At 42.4% G+C, this 20,307-nt stretch overlaps 1 protein-coding gene across 1 annotated transcript; it reads left to right on the top strand.

The window, feature by feature from the left end:
- The first annotated feature begins 283 nt into the window (after positions 1 to 283).
- Positions 284 to 15,241, top strand: LOC121629784 (SWI/SNF-related matrix-associated actin-dependent regulator of chromatin subfamily B member 1-like). The gene is made up of 9 exons (XM_041969574.1): positions 284 to 527; positions 1,931 to 2,042; positions 4,795 to 4,903; positions 8,180 to 8,317; positions 10,630 to 10,757; positions 10,826 to 10,992; positions 13,256 to 13,446; positions 13,549 to 13,680; positions 14,696 to 15,241. The coding sequence occupies exons 1-9, from the start codon at positions 435 to 437 to the stop codon at positions 14,733 to 14,735; spliced, it is 1,110 nt and encodes a 369-aa protein (XP_041825508.1). The 5' UTR covers positions 284 to 434; the 3' UTR covers positions 14,736 to 15,241.
- Positions 15,242 to 20,307: the final 5,066 nt, after the last annotated feature.

Raw genomic sequence — 20,307 nt, 5'->3', positions numbered from 1 at the left:
CAGAATGAAGCTGGACTTTTTTTCCACATCTGATCGCTGTATTTGTGATATTTATATTTATTGGTGAAATCAGACTGGCTTTGTGTGATCAGTAGAGGCGGTATTGAGCTCTGGTTTTATTTCACTCTACATTGAAACCAATGGAGTTATGTCTAATGTAACATTCACGGGTTTTCGGGAAAAAAAATCTACGATTCGTGGGGTAATTTGTGGTTCTTAGCTTTCTAAAACTATTACCGGGTTATACGTCGCAGTAATTTATCTTTTGTCAAGATTCCTATATAGATCGTTTTATGTTTACTGAAAGTGCATACACACAGCTGATGTTCTCTGTTTTAAAGAGGAATGCTGTAATTTCCTACTTTCATTGTGCGCTGCGAATGCACCTGAAGAGGAGAAGGCTACTTATTAGTTAGCTGGAGAACGGGTCGGTAATGATGCAATTAGCTCTCAGTAAAACATTTGGCCAGAAGCCGGTTAAATTTCAGCTGGAACAGGATGGAGATTTTTACATGGTGGGATCAGAGGTATGTCTGGATGTTTCAGAGCTTAGTTCCAGGAATGCTAACAGCAGGTTTCCATCCTCGCTAGTTGGTAGCATGCTAACGTCGCTTTATAAACAAAGAAACACTTGGAAACAAGAAGCAGGCTTCATGTGAGACAACAGCACATGGTCAGCGGGAAAAGGAAACATTCATTCTGTTCCTCGAAACTAAATCAGTTTTATTCTGACTGTCTGGTTTTAAAGCAGCTTATCCCATCTGATAATGGGAAGGCTGGAAACCAGTTTGGCCCCTGAAGATTTACTGGTTTTCTCCTGCTTCATTCTCACAGAATCGTAATTCAGTCTGTTAATGGAAACATCTAGTTGTCTCTTAAAGCACTTCAAATACAGTTTTAAATGGTTTTTATGCGATGTAATGTAAAAACCTATTTATAAGATGTGAAACATCTCCGGCTGCTGACTGAACGTGAGCAACGTTAAGAAAAGCCAGAAAAGCAAACAGCTGCTGCTGTGGTCTGATGAGATCTAATTTACTTTTTGACCTTTCAAATCTCTTCAGTATGAGCCACAGTGGTGGCAGCATCATGCTGGAAGATTTCTGACCAGATATCTCCTGGCAGAGCTTCTGTACTTGTTTTTAAGAGGGCGGGGTTGAAAAGTGAAAGAGTTGAAATATGAGGATTTGTCCACATAAACGCAATGTTGCAGATGTTCACAAATCTGGAGGAATCTCTGTGTGCATGGGGCAAGATGGAACAAAAGAGGGGCGTTACATATTTTAATCCAGTGCTGCCTGAGAGCCCCAAGATCACTGACTACACCCAAAGACCACTAGTTTGACCCTCAGCCTTGTCCCATGCTCACAGAGATTCCTCCTGATTCTCTGAATCTTTTGATATTGTTCACTGCTGATGGGGGGATCGGGAAATTCTTCACAGTTTTACGTTGAGGAACTTTTGTTTAGACATTTTTCTCTGAATCCACAAGTTTTACATTGTTTGGTGAACCTCTGTCCATCTTTTCATCAGAGAGACTCTGCCTCTCTGAAATGCTCCTTTTATACCCAGTCATGTTACTGACCTGTTACCAGGTAACCTGATTAGTTATCAAATGCTCTTCCAGGTGTTTCTGGTTTGTACCAGTTACTTTTCCAGCCTTTTGTTGCTCCTGTTCCAACTTTTTACATCACATGGTAAAATGTCTCAGTTTCATCATCTCGTGTTATGTTTATCTTTTACTGGGGATAAAATATGACTTGATGAGACTTGAAAATCATTGAAATTTGTTTTATTTAAGTTTTACCCATCTTGACTAGATTGGAGACAAGGCTGCAGATTTTGTGTTCTGTTCAATTTTCTGCAGATGTCTTCTTGTTAGTGGAGGTTTGAGATCAAACTACTCAGAAATGTGTGTTTTGCTGTCTAGGTTGGGAACTACCTCCGGATGTTCAGAGGGTCACTCTATAAAAGATATCCGTCCTTGTGGAGGAGGCTCGCCTCTGTGGAGGAAAGAAAGAAAATCGTGGCATCCTCGCATGGTGAGTGTTGGATGGAGTTTGGACTAGTCCAAGTCTGGAAGGTTCATGGCTTACATACAACTGAAAGATTCTGTTATGGTTGTCATTGTTTTTAATAATTTTGATTTATAGTTTCTCAACCCAGTGTCCAGTCAAATTAGGTAGATGTGGGAAAAAAGCTGGTCTCTAACTGAGATGCTAATTCTGGTCTGATGAGTCTCCATTTCAGCTCAGAATCTGGTGGGGGGGTCTTAGCCCACTTTGAGTCCCCTATTACCAACATGGCCTGGTTTATATCCAGCACAACTTCAACTGCTAAGTGTAAAAAGTAGTTCCAGGGTGATGTTAAGCATGGTGTAAAAAGTAGTTCCAGGGTGATGTTCGGCACGGTGTAAAAAGTAGTTCCAGGGTGATGTTCAGCATGGTGTAAAAAGTAGTTCCAGGGTGATGTTCGGCACGGTGTAAAAAGTAGTTCCAGGGTGATGTTCGGCACGGTGTAAAAAGTAGTTCCAGGGTGATGTTCGGCACGGTGTAAAAAGTTGTTCCAGGGTGATGTTCGGCACGGTGTAAAAAGTAGTTCCAGGGTGATGTTCGGCACGGTGTAAAAAGTAGTTCCAGGGTGATGTTCAGCACGGTGTAAAAAGTTGTTCCAGGGTGGTGTTCAGCACGGTGTAAAAAGTAGTTCCAGGGTGATTTTCAGCATGGTGGAAAAAGTAGTTCCAGGGTGATTTTCAGCATGGTGGAAAAAGTAGTTCCAGGATGATGTTCAGCACATGATGTTCGGCACGGTGTAAAAAGTAGTTCCAGGGTGATGTTCGGCACGGTGTAAAAAGTAGTTCCAGGGTGATGTTCGGCACGTTGTAAAAAGTAGTTCCAGGGTGATGTTCGGCACGGTGTAAAAAGTAGTTCCAGGGTGATGTTCGGCACGGTGTAAAAAGTAGTTCCAGGGTGATGTTCGGCACGGTGTAAAAAGTAGTTCCAGGGTGATGTTCAGCATGGTGTAAAAAGTAGTTCCAGGGTGGTGTTCAGTATGGTGTAAAAAGTAGTTCCAGGGTGGTGTTCAGCATGGTGTAAAAAGTAGTTCCAGGGTGATGTTCAGCATGGTGTAAAAAGTAGTTCCAGGGTGATGTTCGGCAAGGTGTAAAAAGTAGTTCCAGGGTGATGTTCGGCACGGTGTAAAAAGTAGTTCCAGGGTGATGTTCGGCACGGTGTAAAAAGTAGTTCCAGGGTGATGTTCGGCACGGTGTAAAAAGTAGTTCCAGGGTGATGTTCGGCACGGTGTAAAAAGTAGTTCCAGGGTGATGTTCGGCACGGTGTAAAAAGTAGTTCCAGGGTGATGTTCAGCATGGTGTAAAAAGTAGTTCCAGGGTGATGTTCTGCATGGTGTAAAAAGTAGTTCCAGGGTGGTGTTCAGCATGGTGTAAAAAGTAGTTCCAGGGTGATGTTCAGCATGGTGTAAAAAGTAGTTCCAGGGTGATGTTCAGCATGGTGTAAAAAGTAGTTCCAGGGTGGTGTTCAGTATGGTGTAAAAAGTAGTTCCAGGGTGGTGTTCAGTATGGTGTAAAAAGTAGTTCCAGGGTGGTGTTCAGCATGGTGTAAAAAGTAGTTCCAGGGTGGTGTTCAGCATGGTGTAGCATCTCCTCTTCTTCTAACATGTCTGGAAACGTCTGGGAAGTGAGGAGACCAGTTGCTGGAGTTTTAGGAGAGGAATGTTGTCCCATTCTGGTCTGATGCAGGATTCTAGCTGCTCTACAGTCCTGGATCTTGGTTGCTGGATTTCTGCTTCCATGATGCTCCAGATGTTGTGTACTGGTGAAAGGTCTGGACTGCAGGCAGGCCAGTTCAGCAGCTGGATTCTTCTCCTGTGAAGCCATGCTGCTGTGATGGATGCAGGATGTGGTTCAGCATCGTCTTGCTGAAATCTGCAAGTCCTTCCCTGAAAGAGACGTTGTCTGGATGGGAGCAGATGTTGCTCTAAAACCTCCATGTACTTTTCAGCATTGATGGAGCTTCACAGATGTGGAAGCTGCCCACGCCATAGGCACTAATGCAGCCCCATCCCATCAGAGATGCAGCTTTTCACCTGTCCACTGATAACAAGCTGGATGCTCCCTCTCCTCTTTAGTCTGCAGGACACGCCGTCCATGCTTTCCACAAACTAGTTCACATCTTCATCCAGGTTTTCACTTTGCCTCAGAACATTTTAAATGAGGTTTGGTCCAGAGAAGACAGCACTGGTTCTGGATCCTTTTCACATCTGGCTGCATGATGGAGCTTTAACCTGCATTTGTGGATTTCAGGGTGAACTGTGTTCACAGACAGTGGTTTCTGGAAGCCTTCCTGAGTCCATGCAGCGGTTTCCAGTAGAGACTCATGTCTGCTTTTAATGAAGAAAATGACCAGCATCCAGCCTTGTCCCATGCACACAGAGATTCCTCTTGATTCTCTGAATTTTCTGATGATATTTTATACTGTACATGGTAGGTCTTCAAAGTCTGAGGAACATTTTTCTGGAATTGTTCAGAATATTTAGAGCCAGTTTGTCTCAGATTGGTGAACCTCTGTCCACCTTTCCATCTGAGAGATTCTGCCTCTCTGAAATGCTCCTTTTATACAAAGTTGATAACAGAACAGAAATCCCTAAAGCTCCAGATGTACCTCATGGACAGTTATTATCTTAGTGTATAAGATCCTATGCATGTATCTGTAAAGTAGTAACATCTTTCAAGCCTGACGTGTCTCCGTTGTCTCCTCGTCCGTCTGCTGCCTGCAGCCACCAGTGTGACTCTGTTAAAGGCTTCAGAGTGTGAAGAGATCTTCGAAGGTAATGATGAGAAATACAAGGCGGTGTCCATCAGCACGGAGCCTCCAGCTTACCTCAGGTAAGGTTTCACTGACTCGTGGTTGGTGGTGTTGACATCAGTTAATAAACTTTGCTCGATCTGAGGAAAATCATCTGTATGATGGAGCTGAACTCTAATTATATTTTGCAGCATAAAGGTTTTCCCATCACAACGTTGCAGCGTGACACACTCATCAGTGGATAAAATGTTGGAGTTTTGTAGGGAAGCTGACATCATAGAGGTGGTTCTTGTTTTCAGGGTTTCTGCTTTACTTTTGTTAGACTTGAGCTCTCGTATGTTGAGAAAAGTTGTGCTGTATTTAACGGTGTGGGACGTTAGGCCTGCTGAAGTCTGCTCTGCTGTGAGATCTGCACTCACTCCAGATGGGTGAAGTTAATATCAGCAATATCTGCTTACAGTATTCCTCTTTTTCTTGGAGCCTTCAAACAAATAAAAGTAAGTAAATAAAAATCTTAAATACAGAAATTTGAAAAGGAATTAACAGTCTTGGCAGGTTTTTAGAGAAGTAAAAGAAGTCAGGGCCACATTTAAATTCATGTATGGCAACATCTTTTAAGTTACTGAGAATTTGATGCAGCTCCATCTGACTTCCAGTGTTATAGAGATATAAAAAACAGGATTTCTAATTGTATAAGTCTCCAGCCTTTTACATCAGTTCCGCCTCAGATATCAGCCTTTCCAGGCTCCACCTTCCTGTCTGACATTAAATCCGGTAGCAGAGGCCTTTTCTGTCAGACTTCAGCAGGTTAGTTCCAGGTAAAATGTCGTGGTGGCAGCTATCATTGTAGAAGTTTATAACCAGAACTGATGTTTAAACTTCGTCAGCAGCTTAGTAAAGTCCTGATAACCCTGATGATCCAAGACTAGTTTAGTTCTGTAAATACTTAAATTACTAAAATGTTTATCGTCCATGTTTGAAATCTTTTTTTTCTATTACTCCTTGGATCTTTAATCACGCTGGCATGATCGGATCATGTGACGTCTTTGCAGCACCGTAACATAGAAACCAGGTGACCTGGAGCTGCTGTCAACTTGACTGAAACGTTCACATCTGAAACTCTCTCCCAATTTAATGGTGACGGAAAACTGAGGATATAAAATTTTATCTGTAAAATGACACCATGTGTAAACTGGTTGATATCAGAAAATTCTTCATCGTACTGCTATGATCTACAGCAGTTTCCCAAAATGGGGGTCCCAAGATAACTTCAAGGGATCACCAGATCATTGTAAAACAAATAAATATAGCCAACATTTATAGAATAAAGGATTTTTATCAGAGCTGTCAAAATAAATGAGATGATGCAAAGAGATTAATTCAAAATTAGCCTGTTAATTTTTACACACGTGGACAAAATTGTTGGTTCCCTTCGGTTAATGAAAGAAAAACTCACAATGGTCACAGAAATAACTTGAATCTGACTAAAGTAATAATAAAGTAATAATAAGCCAAAGTGGACTTAATGGGAGACGACCAAGGAGGAACCATTGTTGAAAACAAATCATAAAAAAGCCAAATTACATGCTGACAAGACACAAAGCTTCTGGGAGAATGTCCTATGGACAGATGAGACATAAATGGAACTTTTTACCAAGACACATCAGCTCTATGTTTGCAGACAGAAAAATGAAGCATATGAAGAAAAGAACACCGTCCCTACTGTGGAACATGGAGGAGGCTCTGTTACGTTCTGGGCTGCTTTGCTGCATCTGGTACAGGGTGTCTTGAATCTGTGCAGGTACAATGAAATCTCAAGACTATCAAGGAATTCTAGAGAGAAATGTCGCAGTCGCAGGTCAAGGGTCTTTCAACAGGACAATGACCATAAACACAGCTAAAAACACCAAGAATGGCTAAGAGGAAAACATGGACTATTCTAAAGTGGCTTCTATGAGCCCTGAACTAAATCCTACTGAGCATCTTTGGAAGGAGCTGAAACATGGCGTCTGGAAAAGGCTCCTTCAAACCTGAGACAACTGGAGCAGTTTGCTTATGAGAAGTGGACCAAAACACCTGCTGAGAGGTGCAGAAGTCTCATCGACATTTACAGGAATCGTTTAATTGCAGTGATGCCTCAAAAGGTTGTTCAACAAAATATTAAGTTAATGGTACCGTCATTTTTGTCCAGTCCTGTTTCATGAGTTAATTTTTTTAAATAATTCTGTTGAAGCATGATTGAAAAGCAATGTCTGACTTTCATTGGTTAAATTTCATAGAATTTTTATTTATTATTACTTTTGTCAGATTCAGGTTATTTCTGTGATCATTGTGAGTTTTTCTTTCATTAACCGAAGGGAACCAACACTTTTGTCCACATGTGTAAGCATATTATTAAATAAACAAAGTTATTACTCATTTCATTAAAAATCTGACAGATCATGTTTGGCGGGGTTGCAAACACCAGTGTACGTTATCTTGGGGGTTGTGGCTCAAGGAGCTTGGAAACCACTGCTCTAGAGTATCATTACATGTCTAGAGGGAGCGTGAGTACCACCAGTTTGTGGTGCTTGTACCACAGTTTAAGAACTAAGGATGTAGAAGTGAATAAACCACAGTCTGTTTTCATACCCAGAATCTCACACATGATCTTAAAATACTGGATCGAAGGCGATTGATCGATAAATCAAATTTTCCTTTTCTGATTTATTTTTATGAACATCAGGATTTTTTTCGTCTTTTATCTGCACTGCAAACGCTGTCTTTGGGCTTCCGTAGTTGGCAGCGGACCTCTGAGCCGTCATCACGCCTGGAAGTGAGCTGCTTATAACCGCTGTGAGACATGCTGCTCTCTACGAGATGCAGAAGACAACTTCTGCCCACAAACTGTAGGCTAGTTTTCCTGGAACTAACCTGCTGAAGTCTGCCGGAAAGAGTAGGCCTACATCAGGGGAGTCCGCCGTGAATCCCGTATGATGAGGATCAGATGGAAAGAGATTGTGTTGCATCTCCGTGCAAGATGTGATGCCGTTTAAACGTTTATATGGTGGAAAGTTATATTTTTTTCTGTAATTTATTCATGCAAAATCTTTTAAGTTCAATATTGTTTCTAATAAATTTAATATGTTTTTAAGAGGATGGAAAAAACTATTAAAATCAGATTTGGTTTGAAAAAATCGCTTAGCTGTAACCTGAAGGAAACTATTTAACTGTGGTTCACACAAGAAACAAAAAGTCCTTTTTTTCTGTGGTTGCTTCCTGTTGAGCCAACAGCTTCGAGGAGGTGAGCTGTGTTATTTTCCAGAATATTCCCTCAACAGAAACATTTCCTGTAGTTTTCTGTCCTTTGTGTTCAGGGAGCAGAAGGCAAAGCGGAGCAGTCAGTGGGTTCCTACGTTACCCAGCAGCTCCCACCATCTGGACGCCGTGCCTTCCTCCACCACCATCAACCGCAACCGAATGGGCCGCGACAAGAAGAGGACGTTCCCCCTGTGGTAGGAAGCTGCTTGTCTTCTTTTTCTTTAACAATATTTGTTCATTTTTGTATATTTGGCCTTTTTTTCTGTCTTTAAAAGCTATGGATATCGCAGCTGTCCCCTCCTTATGTGGACAGCTAGCATCGAAGTCGCTCCCTTCCGACATCGTCTGGGGGCAGAGCTCTATGATTTAGAGCTTGAGACTTCAGAGGGTTTTTAAGTGGGCACCCCCGCTCTACTGGAGTTTCATCAGCTGGCCCATGATACCACGATGGGGCTTGACAGCAGGACCAGCGTTCTGGTACTACCCCCTCTGCCCTTTTGGCCTTGCTCATTCAGCTCCGACCCCTTCTCCTCTGCCAGCCTGGTTCAGCCACCACTCGTTCCTCTTTAGCCTCAGCCATCTGGATGCTGTCTCAGCCTGCTTTGAGATGTCTTCACCAGGTTCTGAAGGCTGTCCCTCTGACCCCCAAGCGGCCCAGGGCTCTCCACAGTGACTGTCCAGAAAAGCCCCGTGCTGAGGTTCCCTACACATCTGTCCTCCTTGCCTGCCGTCTCCCCAGACCTGAGAAAGCTGAAGAAGCGGGGGCCTTTGTCTTGCGTCTGTATTGCTTTCTGCTTCCTCTCCTGGTGCATTGACAGACACGGGCAGTACTACAGAGTCCAAGTCTGCGCGTTCCTTATGTCCGTCGATAATTTGTGGCCTCCGGGACTGACCTTGCTGTAATTGTCAGGTTGTCCATAAAGGCCCTGACTGGGACCGCTCCACGTCTAAGCCACCAGGAGGTCCATCGTAGCCGCCAACAGAATCGCAGAGAGAGTACATCCAGTCACGATTTTGGCTTCCAACTTCTTAGTGTAAAATTTCCAGAGGTAAAGCTTGAAATCTTGAAGTCCCGAGGTGTCTCCAGAGCAGCAGCTGTAACCCTCTGGGGGACGTGGTAGGCTTTGAGTGTGTAGTCAACTAACTTGTGTGGTGTTGTGCCACAGGCATTGGTTAGGTCGAGCAACAAGACTGCTAGATCTCCCTGGTTCCTCTTTGCATCTTTGGAGATGACGCTGTTGTGCTCGATGCAGCTGGGGCTCCTGGTACTCCGCCTTTGTGACAGTGTACTTGTTATTGATCAGGAACTGAGTCAGCCTCCTTGCTAGGGTCCCAAACAACACCTTCACCTCCACTTTCAACAGTGAGATTGTGCAGAAGTGTTTGATGCTGGATGAATCCTCCTTCAGAATGAAACACCCCTCTGCAATGAGGAAACTAACTGGTAGATGGTTCTTCCTCCACATTACCTTTAGCAGTCTCCAAAGACGCGTCCTCAGCCTCTCACCTTTCCTGTAGACTGTACGGAATCCCATTCGGTCCTGCTGCAGATCTTCTCCTGGCCTTTCTAATGACGTCGTTGACCTCCTGCAGTCCAAACTGTCCGTCACCTAATGTGATGGTCGGCTCCTCTGGGCAGCACAGCTTTCTCCTCCTCTCGCCTTGGTTTGCTGTGCACTTCGTGGAGGTGCTCTTTATCTCCTCTTTTGAGGCTTTCAGCACACCAGATGTTTTACCTTCTAGGAGCCCTGTCAGGTACCTGACAGGGTTTTTGGTGATTTTAACCCTCTTCTTTTCCCTTCTCCTCTCGTCCTCCCTCAAGTTATCTTGATACGCTTTCAGGGCCGGTTTGTATTTAGCTGTTGAAATGTTTGGTCCTTTTTATTTAGACTTAGTCTGTATTAAACCTCATTAAACCATCAGGATTACACACAGGACAAACAGAGGATGTTGTGGCCTCAGAGGACTGACTGATCCACATCTGTCCGTCTCCACTGACTCTGTGTTTGACATGAATTTTATTCACACGTTACAGGAACATCTGATAATGCTGCTGCTGCACATAACGCACAACTTTTTAATAAACACCCTTTTCAGTCCTGTTCAGCAGTTTTTCCTCATTCCTGCCTGCTTCTGATTTTCAGTTCATGCAAATGTCAAAAAGATCTTTTTTTTATTAAAAAGTTTGATTTTAAAACTATTTTTTTTAATTATTTAAAAAAATAATTCAATATACATTTTATTTAGAATATATATATTTTTCAGTATAACAAAATGTAATAATTGGAAGATCTTAGAAAACGTAGAAAAACACTTTAACTGCAGTCCAGCATGTTTTCCACGCTGCTCATGCTGTCGCCCACTTCAGGGCTTGATTTTTTTATTTTCTGTAAAAGTTTAACAAAAATAAGTTGAAATAATCTGTGTTTTAGATGTTGATAGAGATAAAATAATCAGATTTAGTCAGGATTAAGATGATCTAATGAAGTGTGGACTTGTGCCTCAGCTTTGATGACCATGACCCTGCAGTGATCCACGAAAACGCAGCTCAGATGGAAGCGCTGGTTCCCATTCGCCTGGACATGGAGATAGACGGGCAGAAGCTGCGAGATGCCTTCACGTGGAACATGAATGGTACATTTACGCCAGCATCACACACATCCTGGTCTGTCTTCTCTCTAATTTCTCCTTCTTCTCCTCAGAGAAACTGATGACCCCAGAAATGTTTGCAGAGATATTGTGTGATGACTTGGACCTCAACCCTCTGGCGTTCGTCCCAGCCATCGCCTCAGCCATTCGTCAGCAGATCGAGTCTTACCCCACTGATAGCATACTGGAAGGCCAGGCGGATCAGAGAGTCATCATCAAGGTAGTAACTGCAGTTTTCCTGGAAAGTTATGGAATACTGGGGAGGCTTAAGCTGGGCACGCATAAAGATTATCGGGCTGTTTTCGTCCCGATTTTGCCCTTCCCAACCAAGGACAACAAACGCCCGATAGCCTCAAGTCTTATGACATTTTCCTATAAAATGATTATTTGGTCTGAGGTGGGTTAAGAGCGAGTTTGTCCCGACAATCGGCTCCGAAACGGTCGTGGCTGACAATGGGATGAATTGAACATGTTCAATATTTACGACCAAACATCTTCTCGTGTGAGGAGCACCGACGACTCCTGAGTTGTGACTTTGTGGGAGGTAACGTGGAACTGAACGTAGCCAATCGGAGGGCGAGCTGGCTGGGTGACAAGGAAGGAAGTCCGTGTTCATGCGTCTCCAGTCTGTTATTTCTTTCAGTTCTGGATTTTTCTGTTAACATTAGTTGCAAGACCATCATTCCCTCGTCCAGATTGTCCTCTGCCAGGCTGGTTGTTGTGTTTTCCAGCTGTTGTCATGGTTTCTTCTTCTTCATTTTTGTAAGATCACTTTTGATCACACAAGATTTCTGACCAGTGTTTCTAACTTGGCGACTTTTTTGCCATATTTAGCAAGTTTTCACACCCCACAAAAGCGACTAGCGACAAATCTAGCAACTTTTTTTCTGGTATTATTTGAGACTGTGAACAAACGTGTAGTTTAATCTTTTCGATGCGGAGTGGGGGCTCCCCCATTCAGAAGCAGTCAGAAGAGGCTCGGTCCTTACGCAGCTGCAACGCCAAGCACCTCACGTCAGTCTCAAAACAAACACAAAGCTAACCTTCGCATATCACAGCAGCCTTATCAGACAGCATGTTTATTACCAAATCCCAAAGCTATTCTCACAAACAGCCACATATTTTATTTCCTTACCTTTTTGTGGTCATTTTCAGTCTATCCATATTGTTCTTCGACCAAAACTCACAGCGTAGTAATCCATAATGGTGAAACTGTGTCATGCGCTAACATGTCATATGCTCCCATTCACAGCCATTTTGTTGTCTTGTTGTGGGTCTTGGCAGTGTAAATAAAGTTTGGTTGAATTCTACATCTTACAAGCTTTCCGACAATATCTTACACTTGAACGAGACTTTATCTGTCAGGTATAAATACTTGCGCGTAAACAAAGGAGCATCGTTGCCATTTTGCTGCAGTTACGCACGTGGGCGCACCGGAAAGAGCGAATATCGAACAGCATTCATTTCTTTGCTTCATTATAACTTTTTATCCATTTAGAACGAAGGATAAAAGCCATAAACATGTCCAAGAAATTACAAAGAACCAAATACACCTTGTTAGAAGTTCTGGAGGAAATACAGACACAGCACAATTTGGCACAGTTTGCGTATCCAAGTGGCCAAAAGGAGAGTCCACCTGGTACTATCCACACTAAAACCTGCATAAAAGCTATGAGCTTCGTTCTGTTCTCATGAAACCTTGTACAGTTGTAGTCAAGGAGTTGCTGAATCCATGCAGTGGTATTTTTATGCACAGAATGATTTCTATCATGATGTTTTCATCTGTGTACAAAAAAACAAACAAAAATTGCCGAGGATATTTTTGTTTTACCTATGGTTTATGACAATTTGCACAGGCATATTAACATTCACAATGTTTCTGACACTGGATTTATATTCCACAGGGTCTTACCTATCAATTGAGACCAAGGTTATACTGACCTGAAAATTACAGAGTTATTGTTGATTTAATTTGGGTAGGTCTGTTCAGGCAAACCACACCTCCAAAAACCCTCGGGCGTAAAGGGTTAATAAAGCTGAAGTGAAAACATAAGAAAGAAAATATTGACTAAAGAATTTTATTTTTATTTTATTTTTGCTGTTCTAAACATTTTTTGGTTGTTATTTCTATCTTTCCCACAACATTCCTCTCCACGCCAGCCTCCATTGCAGCTTTATGTACTAGGCTGATTTATGTAAATAAAATGATGTAGCCATTAACTGCTTTTCTTTCTGAGGAGTTGGCAACCGTGTCTCTGGCTCGGAGGACTAGATTCTAGAGTCGGCTGCGTGTGTGTGTTTTAGTCACCAATTAACCTAACATCATGGTGCGAGGAAGCCGGACTACCTGGAGAAAACTCACGCATATACAGGGAGAACATGCAAACTCCACACAGAAAGGCTGCTGTCGGTCGTTTAAGAGGTGGTTTGGTTCAGTAATGCAGGTTTAAACATTGTTCATATGTTGTTTTTCTGATCCTCAGCTGAACATCCATGTGGGGAACATCTCTCTGGTGGACCAGTTTGAGTGGGACATGTCAGAGAGGGAGAACTCCCCGGAGTCATTTGCCCTGAAGCTTTGCTCTGAACTGGGTCTGGGGGGAGAGTTTGTCACCACCATCGCCTACAGCATCCGCGGTCAGCTGAGCTGGCACCAGCGAACGTACGCGTTCAGGTAACGCCCCGTCCTTAAACTCTGAGGATGCATAGGCATCTGACTGGGTACAGTCTGTCACGGTGGACTGATTTACTACTGCCATGCTTATAATTTGTCCAGCGAGAACCCCCTCCCCACGGTAGAGATCGCCATCCGCAACACCGGTGATGCAGACCAGTGGTGCCCCCTGCTGGAGACACTCACAGACGCTGAAATGGAGAAGAAGATCCGAGACCAGGACAGGAACACCAGGTGAGACTGATGTGGGATCAGATGTGCCATTGTGGTCAGAAGTTTCCAAACACTCATCATGGGTCTGAACGTCACATTCATTTTGGGTTTTAATGATTTATTTGAACTGTTCTTATTCTAGCACGTAAGGTTGATGCAACACACAACTTCAGTCATTCTCTTTAAACAAGAATTTGGTGCAGAAGTCTGAATTTATTTAGTTTTTTTTTCTCTGATGCACACAGGATCAAAATTATACTTACATTCCATCTAATGTTTGGTTAAATGTCCTTCAGTGACTTTTACCTCCATCAGATGCTTTTTGTGGGCATCAGCAAGTTGTATATTTAACCACTCTTCTTCTGTGGTCTTTTATAAGCTGGAGAAGAGAAACTACCAGCTGTCAACCGTAACCACAACAAGAGGTTAACAGGCCTAGTCTTGTCAAGTTAAAGACAAATCTTCACAACGTTTAATAAAAGATTTGGGTGAATATATAATTTTGGACCTGGATGAGATCAGAGAAAAACCTAAATAAATTCAAACTTGTGCTCCAAATTCTTGTTTTAAGGGAATCACTGAAGTTGTGTGTTACATCGTCATTACATCGTAGAAAAAGAACGGTTCTTATAGACTTGATAGGAGTCAAATCGATGCATTGATCAGCGATGGATGTTCCTCCATCTGACGTCAGCTCACATCCGTTCCTGGCTCGACTGTACCGAGGAATCCCAGTACAGAGCTGCCGGCTTTTGTCAAGATAACGAGATAAATGATCTCGTCCTCAAAAGAAAACTGTTTAAAAAGACACGCGAGCACTTTACCAAATAATACTGTTACTATGGCGACACGTTTCAGGAAGGTTTCGTCCTTTTTCTGTCAGATTTTTGTGTTCGTGCTGCTGCTCAGAAATCTGTGTGCTGTAACCAAAACCTGATCACCACGTTTTCTCTTCTTCAGCTGATCATAATCATTCCAACAGTTTTTGCAGTTATTGGAATGAAATAAGTTTTTTTTTTTTCTTTTCTGTGTCTAGGCGTATGAGACGACTGGCCAACACCGCTCCTTCCTGGTAGGAAGAGACGAGAAGCTGCCAGGAAAAGTTTGCTGGAGATTCCTGTCCTGTTCATGTAGTTACAGCCACCTTAGGATGTCCTGAAAGACAAAGATGCTGGACAAGCATGAACTCCGTCTCCATGGACAGCTCACTGACTGAACACAGCACACACATTCCTGCAGTCCATCACCCCCAGACTGACACTATTTACTCAACATTTTCTGACCATTTATTTTCTTAAAAGTTTCAACTATGGCTTAATACACTTGATCCCACATGAAAACACACACACACAGTAATTATGTAGCATGTCCTGTAAGCTAAGCCAGCACGGTGTGGTCCCCCAGGTCTTCAGGATGACACAGATGATCCATCTGCATCCAGCACTGTCAGCACCCTCAGCAGGATGGAGGGAGATGGAGGCGTTCACACACTCAGTCAAAACTTAAACACAGTTAAAACTGAACTATTTGAAAAATACCAAACTGCCAGATGATAAATAATAAAGTGTTTTTTTGTACTTAATCATTGTTTTTTTTAATGAATGTTATGGTTTCCACTTTTTTCTTGAATCATACAAAAAAGAAGAAACCTTTGGTATTTCTTAAATGGTCAGTTTATAACTAAATCTTTTTCCAGACGTACAGTCTGAATGGAAAAGTGAAAGTATTGCATTAAATCTGAAAGTGGCTTTAAAATGTTCTGATGGTCGCACCGGTGCAGATAGTGGAGGTTAGTCTGGAGCTGTGATTGCATCATAGTTCCACTAAATGCCAGTGGTCCACTGGTCAGATCAGAGGTCAGACTGGTTTAGTTTGGAATGTTACGCTGATCTGGACTGTATTGTTCATCTGGGAGGAGAAATGTAGGCGCAGCTCTCAGTAAACAGACTGACAACAACAGATGTAGTGAAATCTTTTCGTCAAAGACATCATGTCCCAGAGAAGTGAATCGTTAAGGCTGTGAGAACTCTGTCTTTTAATGACCTGTTCATATCTTCATCATGGCTGCCTGCCTGGTTTATGTTTGAAGCGACGTGTTCACAAACTGCAATATGAGAGTGACCAGTAGGGGGTGGTGTATGGACCAGTTTGACAGATGTAAGCTCACCCGGTGGACAGCAGTTAAATGAAAGTTTCAAAGGAAAGCCACGGTGTGTCTGGTTTAGGGTCCTTACGATCAGAGGTGATTCCTAGGTCTCTGGGGTCCCCAAGCAAAGTATCACAGGGGGCCCCTCCAACCAGCGTTCACCCTTTTATTATATTGTTTACTTATACAATGAGAAGTTATTACCTTTAAAGGTGTTACAGCATTAAATTCTTCGGTTGCAACTTTTAAATGTTCTTTGACGGCTTTCACTATTCTACTGACTTCTACTTCATTATTTACTATTTTCATTGAATTAACCAGGAGCGATGTGATTTAATCTAGTTCCAATACAGAAGATTGAACTATGTGCTAAAACAGTTAATGACTCTTTAGAATTACGTTTACAGCCAATCAGTGTTCTGCTAGTTACAGAAAAAAGTAACTTGTGTTACTAATTACTTCATTCAAAAAGTAACTCACTCACTTTGTTGATTACTTTCACCAAAAAGTTATGTTCATGTTAAAAGTAACTTTTTAGTTACTTTTGTAAAAGGACATTAAACATTCTCCCATTAATATCTTTATAACTTAATTACAGTGTTGAATGACGTATAAAACAAACTCAGTCATTTTTAAAGACTAATGTAAGACAGGCCAGAAAATAAAAAATAGTAAAAAAGAAAGAAAAAGTAATATAACAGCAGCTCAAAAATTAAATCTGTGCTGTATGTTGAGCCTCCATCTTTCTCCTACTCTTAATTAATAATCATATAGAAAGAGAGAGATGAGGTCGCTGGTTCGAATCTCGACTGGGGGGAGGTTCGGCCTTTCTGTGAAGAGTTTGCATGTTCTCCCCGTGTATGTGTGGGTTCTCTTTGGGTTCTCCGGCTTCCTCCCACCGTCCAAAGACATGCATGTTAGGTTAATTGATGACTAAATTCTCCCTAGGAGTGAGTGTGTGTGTGAATGGTTGTTTGTCTATCTGTGTTGGCCCTGCAATGGACTGGTGACCTGTCCAGGTGTACCTGCCTCTCACCTGTTAACGCTGGGATAGGCTCCAGCTCACCCGCAACCCGTAATGGACTAAGCGGTACAGAAAATGAATGTGTGTGTATATATATATATATATATATATATATATATATATATATAATGTAATCCATCCATATATATATCTCTCACAGAGAGAGATCCTTTTGACTGTTAAAAAACTCAATAATCCTTGACTCTTTCTAACAAAAGCGTATCCACCACAGTTCTGTTATGTTGCCACCATTGTTCATGTCTTCCTTAATACTCATTACATGTAATGACATGTCACGTTAACCCCCCAGGTGGTTCAGGCATGTGCAAAGACAACATACACCACAGAAATCATCGGAATGACTGTATACATGGTTATTTTTTTCCTGCTGAGCCGATCGGGAAAAGTTTTAAACCACCCCTCTCAATCGGATTGAAAATTCTTTCCAGTCGAGGCCAATCAGATCAGCAGACATGTTTACGTGACACATTTGTATTCTGATTGGACGTTCGATCGGATTAAAAGTGCTCCATGTAAGCGTAGCTAATGTCTCTCTGGCAAGTGAAGTTGTGTGTGGGCGGGGCTGTGTCTCTTCGGACGCCCGCAGTAACAATGGAAACGGGCTGTGGACACTGGGGTCCACACGAGAAAAGCAGGTCCTGGAAAAATGACTGCTGTGTTCACGTTTCCGTTCCACATGCAGGGATTATTGCTTTGTGGACAGCTGTGAGAGAATCAGGAGGTCTTCACAAAGGAAGCTCAAGTAAGCAACTACACTCAAGAAAACACGCTCAAAAACCCGCAACCCACGACCGACGATATTTTGAGCGACTTCGCAGAAAAACAAGCAGACTGTACAACATACTGCCCATGTGGTGCTGCATCACCGCTGCAAACAGGAACAAGCTCACAGCTGATGGCCGAAATGTATTCATTTAGCTAGTAACGGAGTAACACCGTAGGGTAACGGTAACTGACTTTATTTAAAGAGTAATGCATCAGAGTATTAGTTACTGACAAGAGTAACGGCATTACAGTAACGCATCACCCAACACTGCAGCTAATCCAAGACATACTTGGTTTTCAGAAGCAGAAAGCGTTCTGGACCTGGAACACAAAATATAACACCACCAGATTTCTGACCTGTGCATTCTGTAATTCTCCTTCCTGAGCCTCCACCTTACCGTGGTCCTGATGATCCTAGGAGCTGAAGTTGTCGAGGGCTTCATGCCCCGGGGAAGACCCAGGACACGCTGGAGGGACTACATCTCTCGGCTGGCCTGGGAACACCTCGGGACCCCTCCGGACGAGCTGATGAATGTGGAGGAGAGGGTAGTCTGGGCTTTCCTGCTTAGGTAGCTGCCCCCGTGACCCACCCCGGATAAGCAGAAGAAAATAAATGGGTGGATGGATGGATGGCATTCTGTGATTTAACATTCTTAGCTTTAAAATTAATATGAAGTAGACGGCTTGAATTTGATATCATCCAAGTTCTCTGCTATTTGCAGTCTTGTGACACCCAATCAGTCATCAGGAGCTGCTCTAAGCTAAATTAGCTTCTGGATAATCTGCACTGCTTACCACCGTTTTGGTCTCTTCTTTACTCTTCCTGTTTTTTTTTTTTTTTTTTTTTTTTTTTTAAATCTTTCTTTTGTCTTTTCCAGATAGAAAAGTTCTCATTTTTATAAACCTGCTCTCTCCTGTTTACATAAGAGGCACCACTACTTGCAGCAAGAGAAATGTGGGGGTGGGGCTCCTTTAGGAAGTACCACTGTCATTGCAAATTCCACATTGTTGCTGCTCTGGTTTGATTCAAAGCTGGTTGGCCCTCAGTAGTCGCCTTCTCGTTCGGGGCCCCAAGCGTTTGCCTGTTGGCAAGCGGCGCCTCTGCTTACCATACCATCTACCGCTGCTGGAGGTTTTCCTCCTACATTAAACTCCACTGTTGTCTCCATGTTTATTGTTTTGTTTCCACCTTTTATATTCAGCAATTCTATCTGGCCTGAGTTCTCTTATGCAGTTTTTGGGAGAGGATTTTTTTTTTTTTTGGTCCTCTAATGACCTGAAAGGGTAGTAAGCGACTCACAAGGGTCAAGATAAATATGTTAAAAATATTCTGATATTGATAGTAATTGTAACAACGGGCTCAGCTAACCAAGAGCACTGGAGGCAGGGTCAAGTAGCTGATTGGAGTGGGTCCCGGGTGCACCATACAACTCCACCCCCATTGCGTAGTTCAGCCTTTAAATACACGAAGCACTGTACAACATTACCGGAGGATTCCACTAGGGGGCGCATTAGAGAACTCAAACCAGATGGAACTGATTCATTTGTGGGATATAAACAAAACTGTAAACATGGCAATGATAAACCAAGTACACCGTGACAGTGGTGAGTAAGTCTCGCTAGTTTTGTAAACGCAAGACACTGATGACAACAAACACGCAAACATCTGGTTAAACTTGTCCCTACACTGCCCCCTACTGGTTTCTCACATGTTGTAGCTTGAGAGCAAAGTTAACAATAAACACATACACATTAATTAAAGGTCTGTATATTCTGGTCCTTGGTGTGTCTGTCTATCAGTGAACCAGAGCAGCTGAGGGAATAACCACTGATTGTTTTCTGTTTTGTTTCTAAATCACAATTTAAAAATGTTTGAAACTTGCTGCAGCTTTTTTTGTCTCATACTTATGAGTATTTGGAGCTTTGGACCGTTGCTGCTCAGACATCTAAAGACTCCACTTTCTGAACCTCTGTGATGAACAGGAAGCCGGTACATCTGAAAGAAGACAGTTCCAGCAGAATAGAACAACGTAAACATGTGGGCAGACTGAGCAGCAGCCAGGCCCACAATCATCTGATCAGCTGTTGTTACGGTTTGTGAACTCTGTGAACTCTCGCTACAACACATGGAGCCTGTTGTCATCGTGTTCCTCAGATAAAAGTGACCTGTTCCATCTTTCGTCCAAATATTTGGTACATTTAATATTTTATTTTTTTTTTTAAACTCACATCTCAGCTGATCTGTTGCTGCAGCTGCACCTTTATCACCATTACTAGTGTTATTGATCAGTGACAAGAGTCTCCTGTATTTATAGAGTATAAACCTTAGATGGAAATCACAAAGTGAGATTTTATATATATATATATAAAACCAAGACAATAAAGCAGAAAAAAAGTTAACTAAAAGCCCATCTTGTGGTTCTGATCAAAACTATCTGCAGCCAGATGAGGTGAATTTATTGTGTTCGACTAGTTTCTGGTTCTGGTCCATTACATGTTTATTTGCATGCTGAAATATTTTTGTTCATATTATATCCTGTGCACGACCGGCTGATTGTTGCTTCTTTTTTAATTGTGCCTCGCATTGTTTCAGTGTCAGCACACTGCAGCTGTAGACGAGAACCAACTGTGTCTTTTTAGGAGATAATTTTCATCTGGACCATTATTTGTTTGTAAAATCGTTTTATCTTTA

The sequence above is a fragment of the Melanotaenia boesemani genome, chromosome 19, assembly GCF_017639745.1.
Source record: "Melanotaenia boesemani isolate fMelBoe1 chromosome 19, fMelBoe1.pri, whole genome shotgun sequence".
NCBI classification, from domain to species: domain Eukaryota; kingdom Metazoa; phylum Chordata; class Actinopteri; order Atheriniformes; family Melanotaeniidae; genus Melanotaenia; species Melanotaenia boesemani.
This window is presented reverse-complemented; position numbering and strand designations above follow the sequence as displayed.